At 36.6% G+C, this 25,070-nt stretch overlaps 1 protein-coding gene across 2 annotated transcripts in view; it reads left to right on the top strand.

Annotated features, from left to right (window-relative positions):
- Positions 1-25,070, top strand: part of trio (trio Rho guanine nucleotide exchange factor) — a 456,894-nt gene that overhangs the window by 53,822 nt on the left and 378,002 nt on the right. For both annotated transcript variants that reach the window (XM_089089484.1, XM_089089483.1), the window contains exons 11-12: positions 2,091-2,213; positions 18,461-18,652. In XM_089089484.1, the coding sequence (XP_088945610.1) occupies positions 2,091-2,213; positions 18,461-18,652 (315 nt within the window). The remainder of the gene's footprint in view (positions 1-2,090; positions 2,214-18,460; positions 18,653-25,070) is intronic.

Here is a 25,070-nt window from a genome sequence, read left to right as displayed (position 1 = left end):
TTTTTTATAAACAAAGTAGAAAGAAACGGCATAATCTATTTGTGAATATGATGTGATTCATTCTCGAGAACTGTGCGAGGACCAAAGCTCTGAGCTCCTTACGTTCTTCCCCGAGCGAAGCGGAGGCTGTCAAAAAGCCAGCGAATGAAGCTTTTCTTCTTCTTCTTGTTTGATTTCAACCTTCCATTTGAAGTATGTATAAACAAAGTGTTTTAGTCCCTCACTCTTTAACACGCCATGTAGAGCTAACCACGAGACAAAATTAGAAAACTCAAGTCAGTTCAAGTAGCTTTTAAAGTCTGTCCTTGTGCCTTATTGATAGACGAGACAAAACATAGTCTTGGTGAAAGTTATACTCGCTTGAATTCAAAAGGCTTGGAAGTGACCATTTGGATTTTATGTATTAATTTCATTTCGTCCTAAAGGACTATAGTTGTTTTTTAAGCCTTAATCATGTTTCCGTTATTTAAAGTGTTTTAAATCTAGTGCCATTGTAGAACTGGGAGGTAGGGTGGTTGAGAGTGCAGATTTCGTAATAACTCTATTGCTTACCTGATTATGAGCTTAAGAAGATGTGCTGGAAGTCCAGACGGCCCCTGGAAATTCAATAGATCCACAGGAAATTCAAAAACTCTGTTTTCGTTTACCATTCTATCATAGAGTTGATATATTTTTTTCTCCTTTCTTGATTCTTGCTACCTAAGGTAATTTATTTTTCAAAGATCATCATTCCTAAGTACAAAAATACCCCTTTCTTTCAGCCAATCTGACATGTTAAAATTATAATCAAGATTAGGTCATGTTTTCTCCGTCAGTTTTTCAAGGGAGTCAACAATTACTCCAAAGTGTGGTGCAAATTCCGTTTCTCGTAACCTGTATGTATTGGTTGTTCCATTGCAAGTTTTCATTAGCTCCTTTATAACTCCTCTCACCCAAATTGGGGGATTTTAGCGTTATGCTCTTAATTAATTTGAACTCTTCATCAGATTTCCATAAATTGGACCTTTTTAGGCAATGTTTATCTCATCTGTCTTTGTTTTCCAAGAAATAATATTCAGTGTTTGCATAAAGTGTCCTGAAATTATAGTCATCAACCTACCCGTCAGCTTTTGGTTATTGTTAATGTCTAGAGCGTTAGGTCGAGTGCCTCAAGGGATTGTTCCAAGTGATAAGATCAAACGATTTCAAAATTTGCCGCCTGATGAGTCTGCTTTGGTATGCTGCACACTTCGGTTTCCATTTTAGTAGTGTTCATAGCCAATTGAAGTGCAAAATGTGTTGTTCTCCCAACTTTAGTGAATTTTGCCACTTTTTTTTATGATGCAACAGACAAGACTTTTCTCCTCATTAATCGTATTCACTTTCTACAGCTTTTAGATCCGTCGCAGAATCACTTAACTCGTCCTCATTAATACTGCATTCGAAAAGGAAAAGTATTTTTTTTTTAGTTATCGTGTAATGTGGAGCATATTACTTTGAATATGCAACAGGGATTGACTTATTAATCATTACACCTATAATTTTTGAAATGATGTTGAAGAATTTATATTAAAGACTTTGCGAAAAGAATTTTGACAGTCTATCCATAACTGTTGTGGATTTGAGAGTTATTCCGTTACATCTAGTAATAGGCGTAAAAATGGTCAGACATTAGTAACGCTGGACTTACTTGGTTTTAGGTTTGTGTCGGGTGTGGCTTGACGTAGAGAATGACGTCTGTCTCCTCCATTAACTTTGGTCGATAGCTGGCAATGGAGCCTTGTTAAGCGTGATGGCTTATATCGTCATGAAATTAGGCAAGCTGCTCGTACCTACGTTTGTCGATATGCCGCAAGGTCACTTCCACAAAACTTATGTGAAATCAAAGTCGAATGTGATTTTTGCCTTTTAGGTGCGAAAGGATTCTTAACAGTTGTCTGAGCGAGCACATGATTTACTTGGCTAGTCGGGTGGAAAACAGTAAATGTTTGGTTTCGCTTGGTAGGTTGGTTTGCTGGACCAAAGTTTCAACTTTAAAAAAAATTATAAACAAATCGCGTCTGACTACATGTAGTTTTTTGCTATTTTTCAAACATCTGCTCTTTTTTTAGGTCTTGGACTGGCTGGAGACACATGGTGAAGTGTTTCTCCGTAAAAATGTGGGTGTTGGCAAGAATCTGCAAAAAGCGAAAGCATACCAAAGAAGCCATCAACACTTTGAAAATGTTGCCCAAGTAAGGCTTATTTTCTTTTTTCTTTTTTTTTTGTTATGTTTGTTAGTATAAACCTTACTTAATTAGGCTAATAAAATATTAGTAATTAACTGGAAATGTATTTTCATTTTGGTTGCTCCCCAATTAATGTTAGTCTTTTTATTTTTTGGTCCTAAAACAGGAAACTTGTTTGTTCAAAAAACAACCTCTTAGTTGATTAATTTTTAAACACAATTTTCACTTATTTTAACTAGATGTAACTGAGATTGAGTTAACAAAAAAAAATTGTATTCCGTATTATTTTATCGCAATTCTAGCATGATTTTCCGGACTCTCCATCTTGGTCAGTAAAAATGACTAACCAAGACAGTAAAACCTCCCCCCCCCCTCCCCTCTAGACATTTAGGATACTGATACCGATATAGGACGGAGGTGTAATTCAATTTCAGGGATATTTTAGACATAAATTTATTGTTTAATTTTCCGACCCCCTATTTCCCTTATTTGAAGTTTTTATTTGTATCTTTTCCACGATCAAAGCCAAAAAAATCGTAATGTCTCTTAGTTAGATTCTTAATTGGGTGTTTATCTGAAACTAAATCAGAAAACCAGAAACATTTTGTTTATGGACAGTACTTTATGTAAAGTTTCGTATAGACCCTCCTTACCAAGACTTCTACCCAGGAAAAATGGAAAAAGAATATGGGTTGTAAAACCATTTTTCACGAGTCTCTAACCTCCCCTATGACAATTTCATGTTACCTCTTTTAAACTATAATCTAATAATCCAAATTTGGTTATCAAAGATAATTTATATGAAGCCTTGTTGGAACTTGCACATTATTTATATTTATTTTACACATCTTTTTTTTACTTTTGCTTGTCATTGGGCCAAAATAAAAGACCCAACTTTTCCAAAAGTGTGCAGTGGGTATAGTTGCGCATGTATTGAAATATGGTGATAACAAAACTAGAGATAAGGTTATGAATAAGATTTTGAGAAAGGGAAAGTACCAAGTGATTTTAGAAAAAACAAATTAACCCCTTTATAAGAAAGGGGACAAGAGTGAGTGTGGTAAATGCTGAGACATAGCTTGATTTCTGTAGGAAACAAATTTCTGTGCATGATGATGCTTATTAGACTAAGAGATGCTGATGATTAAGTTAAAGGGACGAACAGTATGGTTTTAAGAAGGGGAAAAGATGTGCTGACCAAATTCCTATTCTTAGATTAATAATCGAGAAGTCTCTGAATCATTAGCCCCTTTTAGTCCTCAGTCTTATAGATTATGAATAGGCATTAGTTTTAGGAATAGTTTTAAGAAGGGGAAAAGATGTGCTGACCAAATTCCTATTCTTAGATTAATAATCGAGAAGTCTCTGAATCATTAGCCCCTTTTAGTCCTCAGTCTTATAGATTATGAATAGGCATTTGACTCAACTGATAAAAAAGCTTAGATGAAGGCCCTGTCCTTATATAGTATATCAGATAAGCATATTAAAGTGTATATGGAAGAATGTTATTACTGCGGTTAAGGCAGGAAGTCAGTTTAGCGATGGGTTTGTGTTGAAACAAGGATCAAAGAGAGTTGTTCTATCTCTGTTAGTGTGGATTATTTCGATGACGTGTGTCCTAAGGAACAGGACGAAGGCTATGGAATAATATGCTATTATGTGTAAAGGTAAAAACCTCCTAGACCTAGGTTGCTCAGAAGATTTGAGTGTCTTAGATAAAAATGACTGCAAATTGGATGAATTTTTGGGTTTTATGAGAGTTCTGGGTATAAGAATAAGTTATAAATTAATGTTAAGAAAACAAAGTCATGTAGACTAGGAATAAGTGAGCGTGCGGTGGTAATGTTAAGTAATGAGAAAATAGATCAAGTGGATAGCCTTAATGGCCTAGCCAAATTATATTAGTGATTATGGTGGATGCGTTGGAGATGTAAAAAGTTGAATAACCGAGGCGCAGATGTTTTTCTGTTTTTGAAAAAAAGTTTAGAAGAATAGGAAGATACATCTCCGAACTAACATTAGGATAACTGAAGCCATAGTAATGAAATTTGTTAATTATGGCTTTAAAAGTCTGAAGGATTAAGGGAGATTTGATCGACGCTTTCCAGAGGAATTGTCCATGGATAGTTTTAATTTCTCGTCAATACAGTGGAATGAAACTATGCTACGTCCAATGCGCTCCGATTGAATCCATCTTATGTCCAAAACCGCTACTTTTCAAGAAAGCTTTTGAAGTTTATAAGATTGTTTTAGGGTGCTTCAAAAGAGGTTAAAGAGGGGAACAACTGAACTGCAGAGTTTCTCAAATTAGATCAAAATCCACTTCTTGAAACTATTTCAAGTCCAAAATAAGGGCCTAAAATAGTTTCAAGGTTTGATAAAAGTAACTTAGTAACATAGGATAAGAAAGAAAAAGTTGATTTTGAAGTCATGACAATTCTGACTGTAAATTCAGATTCACTGCGACATTTACCACAAGATAGACTACTAATCCATTTTTTCCATTTTTGGATGTAGGATAGTTTCAATCAGAGCACATTTGGAGGTAAGATGGTTTAATTTAGTGTAGCGTCGTTTGCTTAACCGTATATTAAACAAAAAAAAATGGCATAAAAAATGTGGTTTTATCCCACTTTGTAGGGCTATAACGAAAGAATGGTTGAGATGGCCTGGCGTTGCGGATGAAGAGTGCTAACGGCGTCCAATTTTACAGGACAGAAATCTAAATCTGAATGTAGAAAATATATTTTCAACGAGATAATACAGCCCAGAAGCTTATAAGTAAATAACATCTCCGCGGCAATAGCATTTGGTGTGGTTTTTGAGTAAATTGAAAGTCACTTCTATGTAAGTTTCTTCCATGAAAATTTTCCACGCTGATTTTTCCAAAACGCTAAACTTTTTCTTAAATCTTTCGTCTTTCATCAATCGTCTCATTTGAGGACATCTCCTATTATCACGTTCTGAAAGATCTCTTACTGGTTCCTCCACTTTGGTTCCTCCTTATTAAACTTTTTTTTTGATAAGACACAATTTTTTTTTTAAATCCCTTACTTTCCCCTAAAAACTTTCACTTCTTGAAACTTTCTTCAATACATTACCAAAAAGAAAAAAAAAAATCAAAAACTAATAAACTATCCCAGTAGTTTCCCGCTTCCTTGCTGTTCATACCATTTCCTTCGTTTGGACCCTCTTTGTTTTTTATTGTCTGGTTTGATTTCTTTACAAATTTCATTAGTTTTGATTGTTTTTAATTCGCTTTTGACGCGTCGATCTTATTTTTTTTTGTCTTCCTTTCTTTCTTTTTTTGTTTTGACCGATCATGCCTTTTTTGCTCTGTTTATTGTTAAGCTTGACTCTGAAACGCGAATTCGGCCAATCTGGGTATGTGATAGTTATTTTTTGAAAATAAATATTCTATGCGTATACATAAGCCATTTGAAAGGTTTGTTCAACAGCTGTCAAATTCAGGGAACCAAGAAATGAGACGGAATGTCGATAGCCTCAAAACCGCGTGACATTTTTAAATGAGTCCAAAAATTGCCCGAAAGATGGGCAAAAGCCGTAGCTAGCGATAAACAGTATTTTGTATGATCCATTTGCGACCAATTTTCAAAACGTGCATTGAAGTCTATGAGGAAATTCCGGATTTTTAAATTGCAGATGATATAGAAGTGGTCAGTCTCCAATTTTGTTATACTACCTGTAATACAAAAATGAAACGTGACCAATTTAAAATAAATATTGTGTTCGGATGGGAATAGAAGTCAAAATTAGTAAGCACCTTTCCTGTTATTTCAGTTTTGTTGACTGGTGCAATAAGCTTTGTACTAATAATTCTGAAGTTATCTTATGAAAAGAAATCTCATCCTTTCGTCACAATTTTTTGTGCCCCATCTCCATAGTCTAGGAGTTTCTATGGTATGTGTATAATTTTTCTATAACGTCTTCCCCATAATTCCTATAGAGAGGGGTTAAGAGTTGGGCAAAACATTTTTGAGAATGTGCTAAACCGTGATAGAGTTACAGGAAAATATATAGAAAATAATGAAAAAGTTTGTGACACTTTGGATGTGAAGGAAAACTTATTTTGTGAGGAAGAATTAGTGAAAGTATTAAAATGATTAAAAATTAATAAGGCTCCAGGTGCTGATTGAAATTAATAAGGCTCCAGGTGCCAGGACCTAATCAGATTATCTTTTGTTTTGTACTGTGTTAGATTCCACAATTAACTTTCGGATTTAATTGTGAGGGATTGTTCACTTCATACAAAGTGAGTTATAATTTATCATAGTGAATAATTTAGTTCCATAACTGAATATTTACTTTTGGCCAAGTAACCTTGAATTAAGGCTGACTAACAGTTCGTGAATCTGCAGTGTCTCGTCAAAATAAATGTCGGGAAAAAAGCAGTCCCTAAGGCTGGTAAACCTGAGAAGGATACTCCTACTGAAACCCTTAGCCAGTCACCCTTCCAACCTACTTCTAAAACTCTTCCTAGAACCCCCCCCCCCCCAACTACGCTGTCCAAAACAGTTAGCCACTTGTCAGGAATTCAGGCCTTACCCGCAACTATCTCTAATGAAAGAGGTGAGACGCCTGGCAAAAAGAGGAAAAGGATGCAACTCGTTTGACAGTGATAGTGCAACCCCTCCCTTCGAGTGTCCCAGAAACTAGTACTACAGATTACCTCTATTAATATACTGTCTCAATCAAGAAAACCAATGGCCAACCCTTTTCGAAAGATCGAATAATGGAAATTAGGAAAGCTGTCTCTCTGATTGCCAAGGTAAGTTTTGAACTTGTTTTCAAGCAGGACGAGTCTATTGATATTTACTTTACGTCTTCTCAGGCGGCAGACCATGTCCTGTCAAAATCTAAAGAAAGAATTATTGATAGCTCGAAAATTTTAGCCACAAAAAAAGATGTGGAAAAGTTACACAAGTATGTGCTTTATGGTGTTGATACCAGTGTAAAAGTGGAGGAAATAGAAACTGAACTAATAGATTCTTCAAGCTTTCTCATAAATCCTTCAACTGCAATAAAGCTAAGTTTAAACAAAGAAGGAGTCCCTCACCCAAGCCGTTCAATCCTCATCTACTGCAAAATTGAGCTAAACAGAGAAATATCCTTATACGGTATGTCCCTTTTTTTACAAGATTTATAAGCCTAAGCCCCTACAATGCTCCATTTGTCTGGCCCATGGACACAGCAAAAGAACACTGCAAACAGTCCCATCCGTCTTGCTTTAAGTGTGGGAAAACAAGCCACGCATTTAGTGAATGCCCTGAGTCAGACCCTTTCTGCAGAAATTGTAACCGTAAGGGACACACAGCCCTCCAAAAACAATCTTGCCCGGCTTACCAAAAGCGAGTCGTTATCCTTAAAACATCTGATAAAATGAACTTACCCTACTCAGTTGTAGCTGCAAGAATCCCTCGGCAACCCACACCCCATCGGCCCAGTAGAAGCCAAGCAACAGTTGCTGTAGAAGATGCAAACACAGTATCATTTCCTAAAGAGGCAAACAATGTTCATACTCAAGGTTCTAAGTTTACTTTAACATCCTACCCTCCAAAAGATTCATCCGAAAGTTGCCATGAATGGCAAAGGCTTGCAACTTATCTCATAGTCAGTCACTTAATTGAGGTTAGTAATGGACCTGAGGAAACCGAAAATATTTTCAAGAAGAAAGCTATCACTAAATTCCGAGGTGATGACATCTTACAAACAGCTATAGCTCAACTATCTTCCATCAAAAAGGACATAGATTCCACATCGAAGCTAGTTAAGCCTGTTGACTCAACTGCAAATCAAATTAATACAGGCTCTGACAATGCCAGAACCCCCAAGACGGTAGTCGGTGCCACTGCCCAAGTCAAAGGCAAGAAATCTAAGAAAAAACGGCAAACTTTCCATCCCAGTCCAAAATTACCACCAATGATTATTCGTCGGCTGAAGAAGAATTCGAATATTTAAATCAAGTAAATGATGAAACACAGACCACAGTGGATATTTAAATGTGAGCTATGTAAGATTTTACGTTTCTCACGAATTTATCACTGTGCAATAATGTTGATTTTAACTATTACGATGACCAAACTAATTTGCCCACCAACCCCTTAGCTAGCCCCGATAACCCCTTAAACCAAATTAACTGTGATTATCTCAACACTTGGTGATTTTGTAAAAAATGTAAAAACTAAGCTAATGGAAGAGACCAAACTTAATGTACTTTGCTTTAAGATCAGAAGCATACGGGATAAGTGGGCTAATTTTAAAAATTTAATTCTAATTAACGGTTACTGCCCTCTCGACGTAATTGGAATAACGGAGACGTGGCTTTCAGAAATTGATGATACTAATGAATTTTCCCTCCCTCACTCAAGCTATTCATATTGACAGACAATTAACTAAGTCCTCTGGCGGCATTTCTCTTTACATCCGGTCAAGTCTAAAATTCACCAGGCTATTAGACTGACCTTATTCTCGCAAGCAATAAAGAATAGATGTATTTATTCAATAATTGTAGACATAAGTGTTGACGACAATTCTTTTATTTTTTCATTGTTTTATGAACTACTCTCGTTTCTTACACCTTTCTTTTGTAATCGGTTTGATGATTTTCCTAGTTTTATTAATTTGTCAAGAAAGAAGGCAATAACTTTTGGGGACTTCAATTGTAGTTTACTAAATGTTAGCAATAATAATGATTGTGATACCTTCTTTGAAACGTTTACCTCAAGTGGTCTTCTTCGTACAATCCTTTTTCCTACTACAGTTGATCCTATGAGATCTACCGCTACTGTAATTGATAACATTTTTGTATCCACTTCCCAGGGAAACCACCTGTCCTCCAAAATAATATTTTCTTACCTGTCAGACCAATTTCCAATCTATCTCTCCCTACCAACTACCCAACCCTCTAGAACTAATACCCCTACGTCTAATAGAATATATAATACTGTGAATATGAACCGGTTCACGGATCGTTTGAAATCCTTTGACTGGTCCAAGGTTTTGGATTGTCAGGATGCTAATTCAGCCACAAATGGTTTTACACAGGGACCGAGTGATCTTATCAGTTCAACCTTTCCAGTTCCTAAATCAAACTGAAAAACTACCCATATACGCCCCTGGATGTCTAATAGCCTGATAATCTCTTTATACCGTAATAATGACCTATATAAGTTAGCTTGCAAAACCAGCAGCGTTATTGAACCTAACTAATTATAAAAAATACAAAAACTTATATACCAAACTCGTCCGGGGAGCAAAAAAAATATTATTATTCAAAAATCTCTCACTGCAAAGGGAACTTGCAAAAAATTTGGTCAACAATAAATGAAATTCTTTAAAAAAAAAGGAATTCAAGATCTATACCTATTAACCTTAAGGACATCAGTGGCAGATTAATCGACCCAATTTCAGTACCGGATGCTTTTAATAATTATTTCACCAATATTCCAAATGCTAACTCCTGTTCCCCCTCCGAGTCAGTACACCCTAGCAAGAATCCCAGATTCATATTTTTCTCTCCAACTGATAGAAAAGAGGTGCTTCAAGTTATCGAATCTCTCTCTAATAGTAGTATACCTGACTTCTTTGGGATAAGTAATAAGCTTCTTAGGACTGTATCTTCCTATGTTTGTGAACCCATTGTGCACATAGTAAACCTGTCAATGATCAATGGAGTCTTCACAGAAATATTTAAATCAGCAATTGTTATCCCGATTCATAAAAAAGGCTAACCGTCTGAGATAAGTAATTATCGTCCAATCCCACTTTTCCCAGTTATATCTAAAGTGCTCGAGAGAATTATCTTCCGACTTCTTTCTCCCTTTTTATTTGGGATTCATCCTTCAAATTCGTTGATTTCTCCTCATCAATATTGTTTCCGTTCCAAATTTTCAACTGTTCATGCACTAATCGACGTCACACAGTTTATACGTTCCCAGCTTGACCTTAAAATACTGTATCGGGCTTATTTCTGGATTTTTCTAAGGCCTTTGACATGGTTGATCACAGTGTTTTATTAAGTAAACTCATGAACTTAGGGATTCGGGGAGTTCCTTTCTCATGGTTCGGCTCTTATATCTCTGGTAGAGTACAGAGTGTGAGTCTGGGCGGCATGACTTCGCATCCCCTACCTGTCCGGAGGGGCGTCCCACAGGGCTCTTTTCTTGGTCCAATACTTTTTCTTCTTTATATTAATGATGTGGTTACGGACCTGGGTCCATCAGTGCACCCAGTACTTTTTGCTGACGATAGCAACTTTTTCATTACCGGCCCTCATTTATCATCAGTCGTCACCTCTACTCAAATCCTTCTAAATAGAGTACATGAGTGGTGTTTCGTTAACTGCATGACCATTAACAGCAAGAAAAGTCAGGTTGTATTATTTCGAACCCCTTACAAAAAAAATGAAGCTCAGCAAGCACTTGACCTAAAATATTCCACCAATCTCCTCCCGCAGGTCGAAGTTGCCAAGTTTCTTGGTGTCCACATAGACTCCTCCCTATCATTTGCAACACATGTATCCTACATCAGAGCCATAATTTTGCGACAGGTAAGTATGATTAATCGTGTGAATTATTTTCTTCCTCCTGATATCCTTGTCATCCTTTATTTCTCTTTTATTTACCCATATATCTAATACTGCGGATCTGTTTGGGGCAATACTTATCCTTCAGTTACCAATAACTTAAAATCTGCCGAAAACCGTGCCACCAAAGCAATTTTTGGCTGCCCCGACTATATTCCACCCAGGACTTGTACTCCGATTTTGGTATTATCCCTTTTGAACAAATCATCAAAAATTAAATCTATCCCTTGCATATTCCACTTACGATAAAAATCTTCCTCCCTAATTATTATTTTATTTTAATTGTAGTAATTCTAAAGGCCTCTGTCTCCGTTCATCCAACCGTTCCTTTATTGCCCCCAAGTGTATCTCTAGCTCCGCTCAGCGATCCTCCATTTACAAATCTATACTTAAATGGAATATAATACCATCCAGTGTCGAGCTATCCACAAGTTTTCGCACGCTGTATAACCATGTTACTAAATTTTGATATTTTGCTTTAATTTACCGTGTTTTCTCTTTCTTTTTTCTTTTTTTTTCTTTTTTTTCTCTCTTCTTCATTTTCAATTTTTTTTTTGTTATGGTCCTCAACAAGTTCGCTTCCAGGATCTTTATTATTATTGGTGTTATGCTTTATTTTTATTTGAATAAATTGAATTGAATTGAAAATTGATAGTGTGGCAATGAGTTTTTTAAATTTGGTGGTTGTGAGGTTGCAGATATGCTACTGAAGATTATGAATATGATTTTTGAAAAAAGGGAAGTACCTAGTGATTTTAGCAAAACTCTAATTAAGCCCCTCCTTAAGAAAGGTGATAAGAGTGAGTATGGTATTTATAGAGGCATTAGCCTTGTTTCTGTAGGAAGCAAATTACTTAGTATGATAATACTTTTTAGACTTCAAGATGTTGTAGACAAAGTTTTAAGAGAAGAAATATGCGGTTTTAGGAAGGGTAGTGGATGTGTCGACCAAATTTTGACTCGTAGATTAATAATTGAGAAGTGCCTGTGTCATCAAAGGCCATTAACATCGATGCGGTTAAGGTAGGAACTGAGGTTAGTAACTGGTTTCGTACTAATCATGAGTTAAGCGGGGTCGCGTTCTTTTCCCATTTATATAGATTATTTTGATAGAATTTGTCCTAAGGAGCACAGCAAAGACAATGAGAGAACACGGAATCGAATAGGGAAGTAAAACTCTCCTAGACTTAGATTACGCTGATGATTTAAGCGTCTTAGATGAAAATTGTATCAAAATGAATGAACTTTAAGAAGTTTCTCAAACTCAGGGTGCTAGAATAGGTTTGAAAATTAATGTCAAGAAGACTAAGTCGCTAACTATAGAAATAAGTGAAGGTGACGAATTGATGTTGGGTAATAAGAAGATAGATTAAGTGGACAGCTTCACTTACCTAGGTAGTATTATTAGCAAAGACGGTCGGTGCAGTAAATATGTTAAAAGTAGAATAGTAAAGGCCCTTGCTATTTTTTCACAGTTGAAGAGATTTAGGAAGAATTGGAAGATAAGTCTGCGAACCAAGATTAGAATATTGGAAGCTATAGTGATGAAAGTGGCCAACTATCGTTCTGAAGCAGGGGCGCTCCGAAACACAGAGGAGGATTTGCTAGATGTTTCCCAGATAAATTGCTTATGGACTGTTTTGGGTGCTTGACTGACTGGCTGCTTCTCAAAAGGGGAGCTGTACGAAAAATGTCGTTCAATCTCGTTTTCTAGGGCTATAGTGTGAAAAATAAGATGACTAAGACCCGTTTTGCGGATGAGGGATGACTGATTGCCAAAGATTGTCCTTATCGGCCAACCGTCTATGGCTAAACGAAATGTAGATTGTCCCCAAATGGGGTTGGAGAATACTGTAAAGAATATGGCAAATGGGAATATAAGGGTAATGGGAACTTCTTGGGAGGGTGTAAAGAGGAAGGTTTTGAATAGCTTGGGATAGAGGAGGAACGTGCGTAGCTGTGTTGTCCTCATGTGGCTTGGTGCTGCAGTGAGTTGGTAGTAGTAATTCTCATATTTTAATATTTTTTTCTAAGTTTGTCGATATAATGCAGGCGCACTGTATAATTGTAACTACTGTATAATTTCTTAGGAAATTAATTGAAATTTTTCTTTCACGGGCATAAAAAAGGAATAAGATCTACTCTTCTTTTTGTGAATTTTGTTCTGTTAAATAAGAGATAAAAGTAATCCAGTTACAATGCCAGTTAATCTGGACTTAATTATTTGAATATTGGGCGAAGTTAAATTAAAAATAAATATAACCAATTATTGATACATTTTGATACAAAGTATAATTGTAAATGTTCACTGATTTTCTGGAAAATGTGCTCATATCATTGCATTCATTAGTTTCATATCTATCCATTTAACTATTAGAATTAGGATATTACTTACACTCTTCTTAGAGGATGATCTGAACTTGCTTAAAATCGAAAAATCTCCTATTCCGTATTGTTTCTGACATAATTTCAGCATGCTTGTCAATCTAACATAAAATCAAAGCAAATGTAAAGAAATGTTATTTGGTAGATGGATAAAGCTGGATTTCGGCTATAGAAAATAACAAAATTATCGTATTACTTTATAACATTGAAATAGTGAAACGAACACACACTATGTGGGTATTTCAGATTCAATAATTAGACTCATTATATATAGAGTTCAATGGTATCTGAGAGACCACCAAACCCTCTGTGAAAACCATCAATTTTCAAAATTCAGAAAACAATATGCTCCAATATTTTCTTCTAAATTAATAAGCTCAAACTACAGCTGCCCAAAACCTATTTTATGCATTCGACTTGTCTGAATCCTGAACTATGGTCGTATCTAGGAGGGGGTTGTGGGTTTGAACCTCTTTCTTTAAAATGGGAAAGTAACTTGCCTTATCTATGTAATGACTTCATGAACTGAAAAGTGTGTTATATCAAAATTTTGTATGACCGGCCACCATGGACGTATCCATAATTTTGTTCGAGGAGGGGGTATTTTTTCTGGTACGTTTTACAAAAAAAAAACTTTTACAAACGCATAAAAAGTTCGTTTATATAAATTTTTGTTACGTTTTCACGGGTCGGACAAAAATTCGGGCTAGGGGGGGCATACCTGCATTCAGTGTATATGGGAGAGAGGGAGTCATTGTAAATTTAGAAGAAAAACAAGCATATTACACTCTGAAAGACCATTTTTGTATTGAAGAGGCTTCTTAGTAATTCTAGTGAACATGCTTTGAACAATAAGTGACTGTCCTGCGACCTTGAAGTACAGTACCATAGATTTGAACTTTCAGCTTCGGTAGTTTCAATTTTGACTTGTTTCCAAAGCCTTTGCAGTTTCCAAGAATGGAAAATAGTCTCCTAGTAGTTCCAAGTATTTCAAAGTTTCCGTTTGTATGTGGATATTGTTGTAAATGAGGATTAAACGCAAGGAAAAGGTATATTGCGGTCTGTTTTTGAATTATTTTGGGTTTAGGTTTATTTTCAATATAGATTGCAACTGGGTTGGGTATTGGAGGCTTTCTGGTAGGCTTTGGAGCTTTTATGGCAACGGAACATTTCTGAAATGTTCAGGGATTATCAAGCGAAACTATGTATGTTGTGTTTTTTTCTGGTTTTTAGTCATGCGTTTCATTTTAACTTGTAGGTTGTGTGTCGGGGGGGGGGGGGTCTAAAACGCTGGTGGAGGGCACCTTTAGAAAATCATTTGCACCCTTGATTCCATGGGATTGAGCCCAAATTCTCAAAAATGGGTGAAATATGTATTTGTTGCAAAACATGTGTGTCTGGACAAAACAGATAAGATGGGGCAAAACAAACAAAATAAACAGGAAATTCAATTCCCATTCCAGACTGATATTTCAAGTAAAATGTAAATGAATGTAATGAAGTCTAAAGAATAACTTCCTTGGAATTATCATATGCACTTATAGCTATTATTATATTTTTTGTTTGCTCGCAAAAAAACTGTTATTTTGTCATATGTATGCCAAAATTAAGTTATATGGCTTTTCATCAGAATTAAATATACTTTTTAGCCACATTTGTTTACACCCAATTTTATTAATAAGCAGCTCAGACCGGAAAAAGTGTCTCCCTGGCTGTAAGGATAGTCGTTCGGTTTTTTACTGATTAATTAAAAAAAGCTTTTCGAAAAAGAAGTTTTTAAAAAAAATTAAAGGACATTTTAAACTTAAAATCAGCAGATACAAATACCTGTTAAAATTCAAACTCAAATCGACCAGAAATTATTATTAAAGCATAAAGTAAACCCAAAACGAACATAAATTAAATAAACAGTCATAGCAAAAAAAAAACATACAACGAATAATAATATTAATTAATAAATAAATCTTAAAGCGAGTAATACTTAAATTGAATATGCAAATCAAGCTTAAGACGAATAAAATTATTTTTGCTATTGAAGTATAAATGAAATCTAAAACGAACAGAAATTAAATAAACAATCAGTAAACAAACATACAATTGATACTAATATAAATGAATAAATAAATCTTAAAACGAGTGAAACTTAAATTGAATATGCAAATCAAGCTTGAAACGAGCAAAAATCACTACAAACAAGAGTTTAGGTTTCACCTCTTTCTCTCACTGCAAAAGTCTAAAACCTACTGCGTCATTAAAAGTCTAAAACATACTACGACTCTTTAAAAGTGAAGTAGAACTTTCGATTCCCAATCAAATGAGCCCTCTCTGAAGTATATACGCGCATCCCTTCCCTAAGAACCTTATATGCCCCCAGAGCATTACCTACAACGCCTGGCCCAGGGCCCTGGGGGGTTGCGTTGACACATGAGTTTTTCTTATCTGACCTTTGAACTATTTTTAACGAATTGGCTATCTCAAAATTTGTATCGGATGGATCCCTTTCATAAGAACCATATACGCCCCCAGGACAACACTCACAATGACTACCCCCCGGGCCCTGGGGGGGGTTGAGTCGGCAACGGAGTTTTTCTTATCTAATTTTTGAACTATTTAAAAAAGTTGCTATCTCAAAATATTCATCGGATTGGTATGGAAAAAAAGGCGTGGGGGGTGGGGGGCTAGTTGCCCTTAGATCTCTTTTGACTCTAAAAGGTGAACTAGAACTTTCTATTTCCAATCAAATGAGCCCTTTCTGAAGTTTATACGAACATCCATTTCATAAGAACCATATATGTGCATAACTTACAACGCCTGCCCCGGTGCCCTGGGAGGGGGGATCTTTTGTCGCCTAAGTTTGGATATCTGACTTTTGAACTATTTTTAACAAAATGACTATCTCAAAATTTTTACGGGGTGTATTTGGGGGAACGGGCCATGAAAGGGGGGGGGGCTAGTTGCCCTCCAATCTCTTTTGACTCTCAAAACCGGAACTAGAACTTCCAACCAAACGAGCCATATCTGAAGTTTATACAAGCATCCCTACCATAAGACCCATATATACCCCCAGGGCATAACTTACAAAGCCTGTCCTCAGGCCCTGGGGGGTTGTGTCGACCCCGGAGTTTCCGTTATATAATCTTTGAACTATGTTGAAAAAATGGTTATCTCAAAGTTCTTATCGGGTGGGTGTGAGGAAAAAAGGGCGTGGGGGGGCAGGGGTTAGTTGCCCTCCATCCTCTTTTGACTAATAAAAAATGAACTAAAACTTTCAATTTCCAATCAAATGAGCCTTCTCTGAAGTTTATACGAGCATCACTTCCATAAGAACCATATATGCCCCCAGGGCATAACTTACAACGCCTGCCTCCGGGCCCTGGGGGTTTGTGTCGACACTGGAGTTTTGCTATCTGATATTTGAACTATTTAAAAAAATGGCTATCTCAAAATTTCATCGGATGAGTTTGGGGAAAAAGGGCCTGGGTTGTGGGAGGGGGCTAGTTGCCCTTGGATCTGTTTAATTCTTAAAAAGTGAACTAGAACTTTCAATTTCCAATCAAATGAGCCCTCTCTGAAATTTATAAGAGAATCTCTTCCGTAAGAGCCATATATTCCCCCAGGGCAAAACTTACAACGACTTCCCTTGGGCCCTGGGGAGATGTATCGAAACCCCCCTTTTTTGAGAGTTTATGACCTGACCTTTTAACTATTTTTTAGCAAAATAGCTATCTCAAATTTTTACCTGAGGTACTTGGAAAAAATTGGCCGGGGGAGGGCTAGTTGCCCTCCGATCCCTTTTGACTCTTAAAAAGTGAACAAGAACTATCACTTTCCAAAAAAATTAGCCGTCTCTGAAGTATATACGAGCATCCCTTCCATGAGAACCATATATGCCCCCAGGGCATAACTTACCACGTCTGCCCCCGCGCCCTGGGGGGGGGGGGTTGTTGACACCAGAGTTTTTGTTATCTAACCTTTTTACTATTTTTAACAAAATGGCTAACTCAAAATTTTTATATGATGCATTTAAGGGGAAAAGGGAGTAGAGGGTGGGGGGGGGGATATTTGCCCTTTGATCTCTTTTGACTCTCAAAAAGTGAACTAGAGCTTTCACTTTCCAAACAAATGAGCCCTCTCTGAAGTTTATATGAGCATCCCTTCAATAAGAACCATATAGCCCTCCAGGGTATAACTTATAACACCTGCCCCCGGGTCCTGGGGGTTGTGTCGACACAGGATTATTTTATCTGACCCTTGCACTGTTTTTAAGAAAATGGGAGGGGGGTAGCTGCCCTCCGATCCCTTTTGACTCTGAAAAAGCGAATTACATCTTTCAATTTCCAATCCTATGAGCCCTCTATGAAGTTTATACGAGCATCTCATCCATAACAACCATATATGCCCCCAGGGCATAACTTACAACGCCTGCCCCCTGGCCCTTTGGGGGGGGGGGTTGTGTTGACACCGGAGTTTTTGTTATATGAACTTTTAACTATTTTTTAACAAAATATCTATTTCAAAATCTTTATCTGATGCATTTGGGGAAAAGGGCGGGTGGGGGGCTAGCTGCCCTCGTATCACTTTTGACTTATAAAAATTTAACTAGAACTTTCAGTTTACAATCAAATGAGCCCTCTTTGAAGTTTATACGAGCATCTCTTCCATAACAACCATATATGCCCCCAGTCCATAACTTACAACGCCTGCCCCCGGGCACTGGAGGGAGTGTCGACATCGGAGTTTTGTTATCTGACCTTCGAATTATTTTTAACAAAATGGCTTTCTCAAGATTTTTATCTGATGCAAATGGGGAAAAGGGTGTGAGGGGGGGGGGAAATAGCTAATTGCCCTCCGATCTCTTTTGACTCTAAAAAAGTGAACTATAGCTTTTAGTTTCCAATCAAATGAATCCTCAAATGAGCTTGTGTCGACCCCAAAGTTTTTATTATATGATCTTTGAACTATTTTTAACAAAATGGCTACCTCAAAATTTTTTCGGATGTATTTGGGAGAAAACGGCATGAGGGGGGGCTAGTTGCCCTCCGATCACTTTTGACTCTTAAAAAGGGCACTAGAACTCTCGATTCCAATTGAATGAGCCCCCTTTGAAGTTTATACGACGACCTATTCCGTATGAAGTGCCTTTGGAAAAAAAATAATAAATATTAATAAAACATTGGAGCCGTATGGTGTTTACTATAGGCAACGCTATAGCGTTGCCTATGATTTGACCTAATTACATTAATAATTATAATTTTTTTTTTAGAACACTTATACAAATGCTGAAAAGCTTTTGGCAGCTGCAGATGAGCTTGCGCAGACCGGCGAATGCAACCCAAATGAAATATATGCCGTGGCTCGTGACCTAGAGTCTCATGTTTCAAGCTTCGCTAGCAGAGTAGAGCAAAGGCGCCGTCTTCTGGAGATTGCTGTTCTATTTTTTACGCATGAAAAGGAGGTAAGATCACACTCAATTTGGTTTAACTTTGTTAGCGTTTGACCAGCCCTGTTTTGTTTTAGCCTTGGCCCGCGTTTGGCAAATGTCTTCCACCTATTAGGGTGTTCTTTATATCGATGCGAATCTGGTTAAAACGATAGCATTTTATCAATCCACTTTGTTTCCAAGCAAGGAAAGAAAAATAATAGTCGTAACTTAAGGCATAAGCCATTATAGCATTCATGGCCTGCACATACACTTGCCTTGGCTACTTTTTGGACCTCTCAAACTCTTCGACTGTTTCAGCTCTTTCCTTATTGGTCGCTTCCTAAGAACTGCTATTGATGCTGATGCTCACTGATCATTTTGCTGATGATTCTTTTGCAGGTGTTTTTTTTTCTTTATCCCCTCTTGAACGTGGTGTCCGAAGCTATTTCAATAAGGGGAGTGAATTCGAGGTATATTGTTTTTTTTAATGCAACACAATTGTTGTATGGATCTTTTTTATGGTCCTCAACTGCTGAAAAAGTTATTTAATTCATTTTTAGTGTCCCTTTATTACGTCTGAGTCCCTTCCAAGAATGGTGTGTTACTTATAACTATTTTGTACATGTAGTTAACGAGGTAAAAGTTTTAGATGCTACCGTCGAATTCTTTGAAACATTTTGGAAATCAAATTAACTAAGATTTTACTGGAAAATATCTAGCTTATCTTTCTTGACCATGTGATCAATGGTCTCGTCATCTAAACTCATATTTTCGTCCTTTTTTTATTCCTAATTTAAAAGGCCTAGTTTTATTAACATTAATTTTCAAACCTGTTCTTACACCCTGAATTCTCAAAGTCTCCAGAAATTCATTCATTTTGCTAAGATTTTTATCAAGGAGTTTTAACTCATATGCATAATCTAAGTCTAGGGATTAACTTCCCATTCAGAATTATGGCACCTATGATAACTCAGTGGACTAGTCTCTGCTTGGTAATATGAGGCCGGGGGTTTGATCCCAGCTTCCACAGAGACAGGAAATGGGATCCATTGGTTATGTTTGTTCTCGTAAAACATCTATATATGGTGGACGAGGCGTTCGCACCTGGTGTTACAAGTTGTTTTGTTTGAAATTTGATACCATATCATCTCATAAACTTTAGGAATTACCTGTATTCCTTAGGACAAAGTCAATGAAGATAGTGCGTGTAAACGGGGATGCAACATAGCCGTGCTTGAAGGCTGATTTGACTCCGAACCAAAAATTAACCTCTTACCTTCAACGCAGCAATAATATTCTCATATATGGTAATGATTGCTTAAGCCTAGTTATATTATATACCATGCAAGGATAGAATCTTAAGGTTTTCTTTCAGCTAAGTAAAATGCCTGTTCATAATCTGTGAAATTTAGGCCTTACGGGTTTTGATTATTCAGACACTTATCAGATGCTTCAGACATTAATCTAGGAATGAATATTTGGTCTGCGTCTCATCTCCCCTTCCTAAAATCCCACTGTTCTGTCATAGAGCTTTATCTACTGCATCTTCATCATTCTAAGTAAATTGCTTCCTACAGAAATCGTAGTAATTTCTATTAGTCAAACAGTTTATAGTAACGAACTGTAAGTAAGTAGCGACTCGGCTCAATAGTAACCGAAACTCTAAAAAACGGAATTTAGATACAAATAGATATTTTAAAAGAACTAGATTTTTTACTGATTTTAAATATACAGGTTTCATTAAGTTTAGTCCTACCCACGAAAGGTTACGAGCCTGAGAAAATTTCCTGATTTTCGAAAAAAAGACGGCAACATCTCCAAAAAGTCATAGAATCTTCATGAAAATTACACCATCAGATTCAACGTATCAGAGAACCCTACTGTAGAGGTTTCAATCTCCTATCTTCAGAACAGTGGAATTTTGTATTTTTTGCCAGAAAAACGATCACGGATGCGTGTTTATTTGTTTTTGCTTTTTTTTCCCTCATGGGTGATTGTATCGACCCAGAGGTCCTAGAGTATCGGGAGAGGTCTCATTCTAAGAGAAATTAAAAGTTCTAGTGCCCTTTTTAAGTGACCAAAAAGATTGAGGGCAACTAGGCCCCCTCCCACGCCACTTATTTTTCCCAAAATCGTCCAATCAAGATTCTGAGATAGCTTTTTTTTCAGCGTAGTTGAAATGCCTATTAAATATATCTTAAGAGATAAAATGACACCACCCCCCCCCAACCCGTGGGGAAAGCTATTTAAATTATTAAATTTGCCCATTGTTTACGCGTGGCATTTGTTATTGGGAAGCATGCAAGACCGTACCCAGGATTTTTTTTTCGGAGGGGGTTTTACTAATTTTTTTTTTTTTTTTTTTGGGGGGGGGGGGTTTACACAAAACACAAAAAACGCAAACAAAATTTGTTTATTTCCATTTTTTTTACGTTTTTACGAGCCAGAAAAACATTTCGGGGGGGGGGGTCAAACCCCCTACCGAAAAATACACTTTACTGACGACAGAAATTAATGTTTACGCTTTATTCTTTTATTTAATATTTTAATGTGAGCAAATGAAGTAGAAACTACCCCGCAACAAGAATAAATATAAAAGGTGCCTTCCCTCTTATCTTAGTCATGCAGACATTATAATAGAAATATATCATATACGAGGCATCAAATCAAGGCGGCTCGTATCAAGCAAGGCAGCGAAGTGATTAAAAAAAGGGGTCGAAGGTGGATCCCCGCAAAATCAATAACCTACCCGGCCGAAAAAAACTAATGAACAAGTTTGAAATGTTTTGTTTAAAATTCTATCAAATATAATTGGGATAAGAAAAACAAATAGATTTTAAAAACATTGCGTTTTTTGATGTTACCCAGTTGCATATCAGTAATTTTGAGAAGCCAGGGGAACGTGGCTGTCTAGATTCTTATAGCTCGAAAATTCTTAATGCTGTAAGTATAAGCTGCGCATAGGTAAACTTAAGCCGAGCCAGGAGTGGGAGGGGATCACCATCCCGTTGATCTGTCACTAACGCTCCCGCTCGGTGGCATGTCGTAAAATAAAAGGTAGCGAAACATAATGGTATTATATAGTTTTATTGTTATCCAAATATTTCAATAGTGACTCTTGATCAAGGAAAGAATCTTGAGAATGGGATAGGCGATGGCTGTCTCAGTTAAGGGGCCAAAAGTTGAAAACGAGCTTATGTGAAACTTTTATCATATCAAAAATTACCTTTGTATGATCAATTCAGAGAGGTATTCTTAAAATCGGCCCTAGAACTTGCAATTTATAATCGGATCAGCTCCCTCCCAACTTTCTACGACCAAGTAATCCTTGCGAATGGGATGGGGAGGGGGGAAATACACGGAATGCATACGGCTCTTTGCTTAGGCAAGGCTAAAGCGCTGTCTCTGATTTGAAGAACTGTTTTTGCTGAATCATAAATTAAGAATGCCTCACCTAGGTTTTAAGCTTTTTTCTGTCGACGCAAAGAAAATTTGTCATTTGTAGAATATCTTTCTTTTTTTTTCTGTCAGATAAACTATTCAAGATGTCACATGTTCAGTCAAGTTTCATTGCCTTTATTTACTGATCGAAAGTAGAAATGTAAGATATTTTGGAAAACTTGTGAAGATTAAAAAGGAAAATAGTTTAAGCTGAGTTAATAAATATTACAATATAGTTATTATCTCGTAGGAATCGATTAGAAAATTCCGAGGCTTGGATACATTTCCCAGTGTGTCTTTATTAGTAAAATGATTTTCATCTATTACTGGAAAAAGGGAAAAACTGCCTTTGTCTTGACGTTCCAATTAATGTATTCATTAATTTGTCAACTTTTCAAAATTACATGTTTGTTGTTTCCAACTTGTATAGTTGAGAAATTCATCGGACCTTGTTTGACTGACACCTAGATAAATTGTCTAACGACTTTCTGTAAACATAAGAAACAGAAACAAGACCGTTGATGGGTGCCAAATTGATCCTAGTAATATTTTGACCTAATGTCCGGAAATTTGTTTGGGAAATTTTTCTCGCATCAGTAAGACTTGTCCCGTGTTGTGAACCTGCTATTGTGTCCTTGTACCTTATCAGTAGATTACTGTAAATAATGTGCTGGTTAACATGGAGTTGAAGGAATATTGTCTAACGGTAAGCAATTAAAGCAAAAATAAAGCAAATTTTATGGCCTACACAGCTTTTTCGAATTAATCTTCTAATATAATTCAGGTTGAAACAATCTTAGTGCATCAACTTAAAACATGCGAAATGATATTCCTGGTACAAAAGTCTGAAAGCAAGTTATGCCTTCGATAAGCTTACTCCGAGGTACCGAAACCCATGGGGCAATGCCCATAAAATCACTGAAATTGCATGTTATTTACTGATTTGTTTTATAGTGAAGAAGGGAAAATAGGCTGTATCGATTCGTGTCGTTAGAAAAGAGGAGCGATGTTTTACTGTGTCTCATTTAGTCTACCACCCGACAAAGTAGGCTACATCGGTTCTACTGTTGAATGTGTCTTGTTCTTGAACCATACTTAAGTTCAGGTTTGCTTAAATCGAAGCTATAAATCCACCATTGGTTTAAAAATAATACAAGTTCAAACTAGTAATTTGAATTTATAGTGATGTAGAAATGAACCTTTTCCTGAATCACGGTCCTGAGTATTAACTGTAAAAAAAAGAGCAAAATAAGAACAGAACTTTATTGAAAGAAATCAAATATGCTTTATAAAGACAAAAATTTAAAACTGGTTTTAGCTACGTTGATGTATGATGCTCGATAAGGGGGCAAAAATTTGATTTCGTCTCTGATAGGCTTCAATGAAAGCAAGTCATTTTGAAGTTTGGTTGTATCGATGTTTGACGGCTGAAACTGGGCCAACTAGTTTTGTTTTCTTCGGTTGGCTTTAACATACAGGGCATGTAGACAGGTTCAATGAAGACAAGACTACTAAAAATATTTTTTGTTGAATTGATTTGTCCCAAGAAAGAATCAACTTTATTTCGGCTCTGGTTGGCTTGTAATTTTCGGGACAAAATGAACCTAAGAAGGGAAAGTACTTAGAAAATAATTTGATTGTATTGCTTGGTGACACCCCAAAATAGGCAGAGCATAGTTTTTCTCTGGTCGAGACATGAAACTTTCAGGGTAAGTAGATTAAACCAAGGGGGGTTAATCTGGACAACGGATTTTGGAAGAAAAACGTGCTTTTATCAATTAGCAGCACGGTAAATTCTAATTTTTTTTTGCTTTTCTGGTTTAAAATTTCAGGTTGTGTAGATAGAACTAAGGGAGCCGCTATTAAGACAAACAATATTGGAAAAAAAAACCAGTTGTATTGATCCGTGACGCACTATTTTTATTAGTTATATTTTTTTAAGACATCAAAACAGGTATCTTTTTTGTAAAGATTTTGATTCTGCACCCTATGGTCTACATGCAATGTTGAGGGGGAAGTTGAATTAAATCAAAACACACTATATGGACACAGGTTGTCAAAAGGTTGTATCAGCAATATCTTAGGAACGGCATAGAGTACAAAGCTAAAACTGTCAGGGCATGATAACCGGTATGCTCAACGGACCAAAAAATAATATGTGCATGCTGCTACTGTTACTGCAATTACTACTACTCCTACTACGACTACTACTACAATTGTTAAGACTAAGTGTATGAAGTGGAAAATTACAGGAAATATTGAATGGAAATTTGAATTAAATCAAAGCACTGTGTGCCTGCAAGCTCTCAAAAGAGCGCATGAGCAATATCTTAAGAATGGCTTGTAGTATTAAGTCGAAACTTACAGGACGTGTTGTGGGGGATGTAGAACTAACCAAAAGGTAATATTTGCATGCTACTACTACAACTGTTACAACTGCTGCTACTACTACTACTACTAAAGCTAAGGTATTAAGGTGAGGATTTCAGGGAATGTTGAGAGGATGTTGAACTAAATCCTAACACAGAAAGGACGTATCAGCGATGCCCCAGGAACTATTTAGGGTATCAAGTTGAAATTTTCAGAGTATGCTGACGGAGGATATTGAGAAAAAAAATAAATAAAGGTAGGCCTACTATGTAGATACTGTTACTAATGCTGCTACTGCTAATACGGCTACTACTTCTACTGAGGCTAATGGTATTAAGGCGAAGGTTTCAGGGAATATTTTGGGGAATTTTTAACTAAATCAAAACTTTTATGTGCATTTAGGTTATCAAAAGGGTGTATCAGTGATATTTTAGCAACGATTTAGAGCATTAAGTTAAAACTTTCAGAGCATGTTGGGATAATTTTGGCCATGTAAAAAGGCACTATCTGCATTCCATTACTGCTACTACTACTAGTAGTGGTAGTACTACTACTGCTGCTGCTATACATGCTACTATTACTAAGGGTAACTTTCTGGGAGAGTTTATAAAAGCAAATCAAAAGGCACCCTGTGCATGCT

This window comes from Artemia sp. Qi Xiang Cuo, chromosome 5 (genome assembly GCF_049724085.1).
Source record: "Artemia sp. Qi Xiang Cuo chromosome 5, ASM4972408v1, whole genome shotgun sequence".
Lineage (NCBI taxonomy): Eukaryota > Metazoa > Arthropoda > Branchiopoda > Anostraca > Artemiidae > Artemia > Artemia sp. Qi Xiang Cuo.
This window is presented reverse-complemented; position numbering and strand designations above follow the sequence as displayed.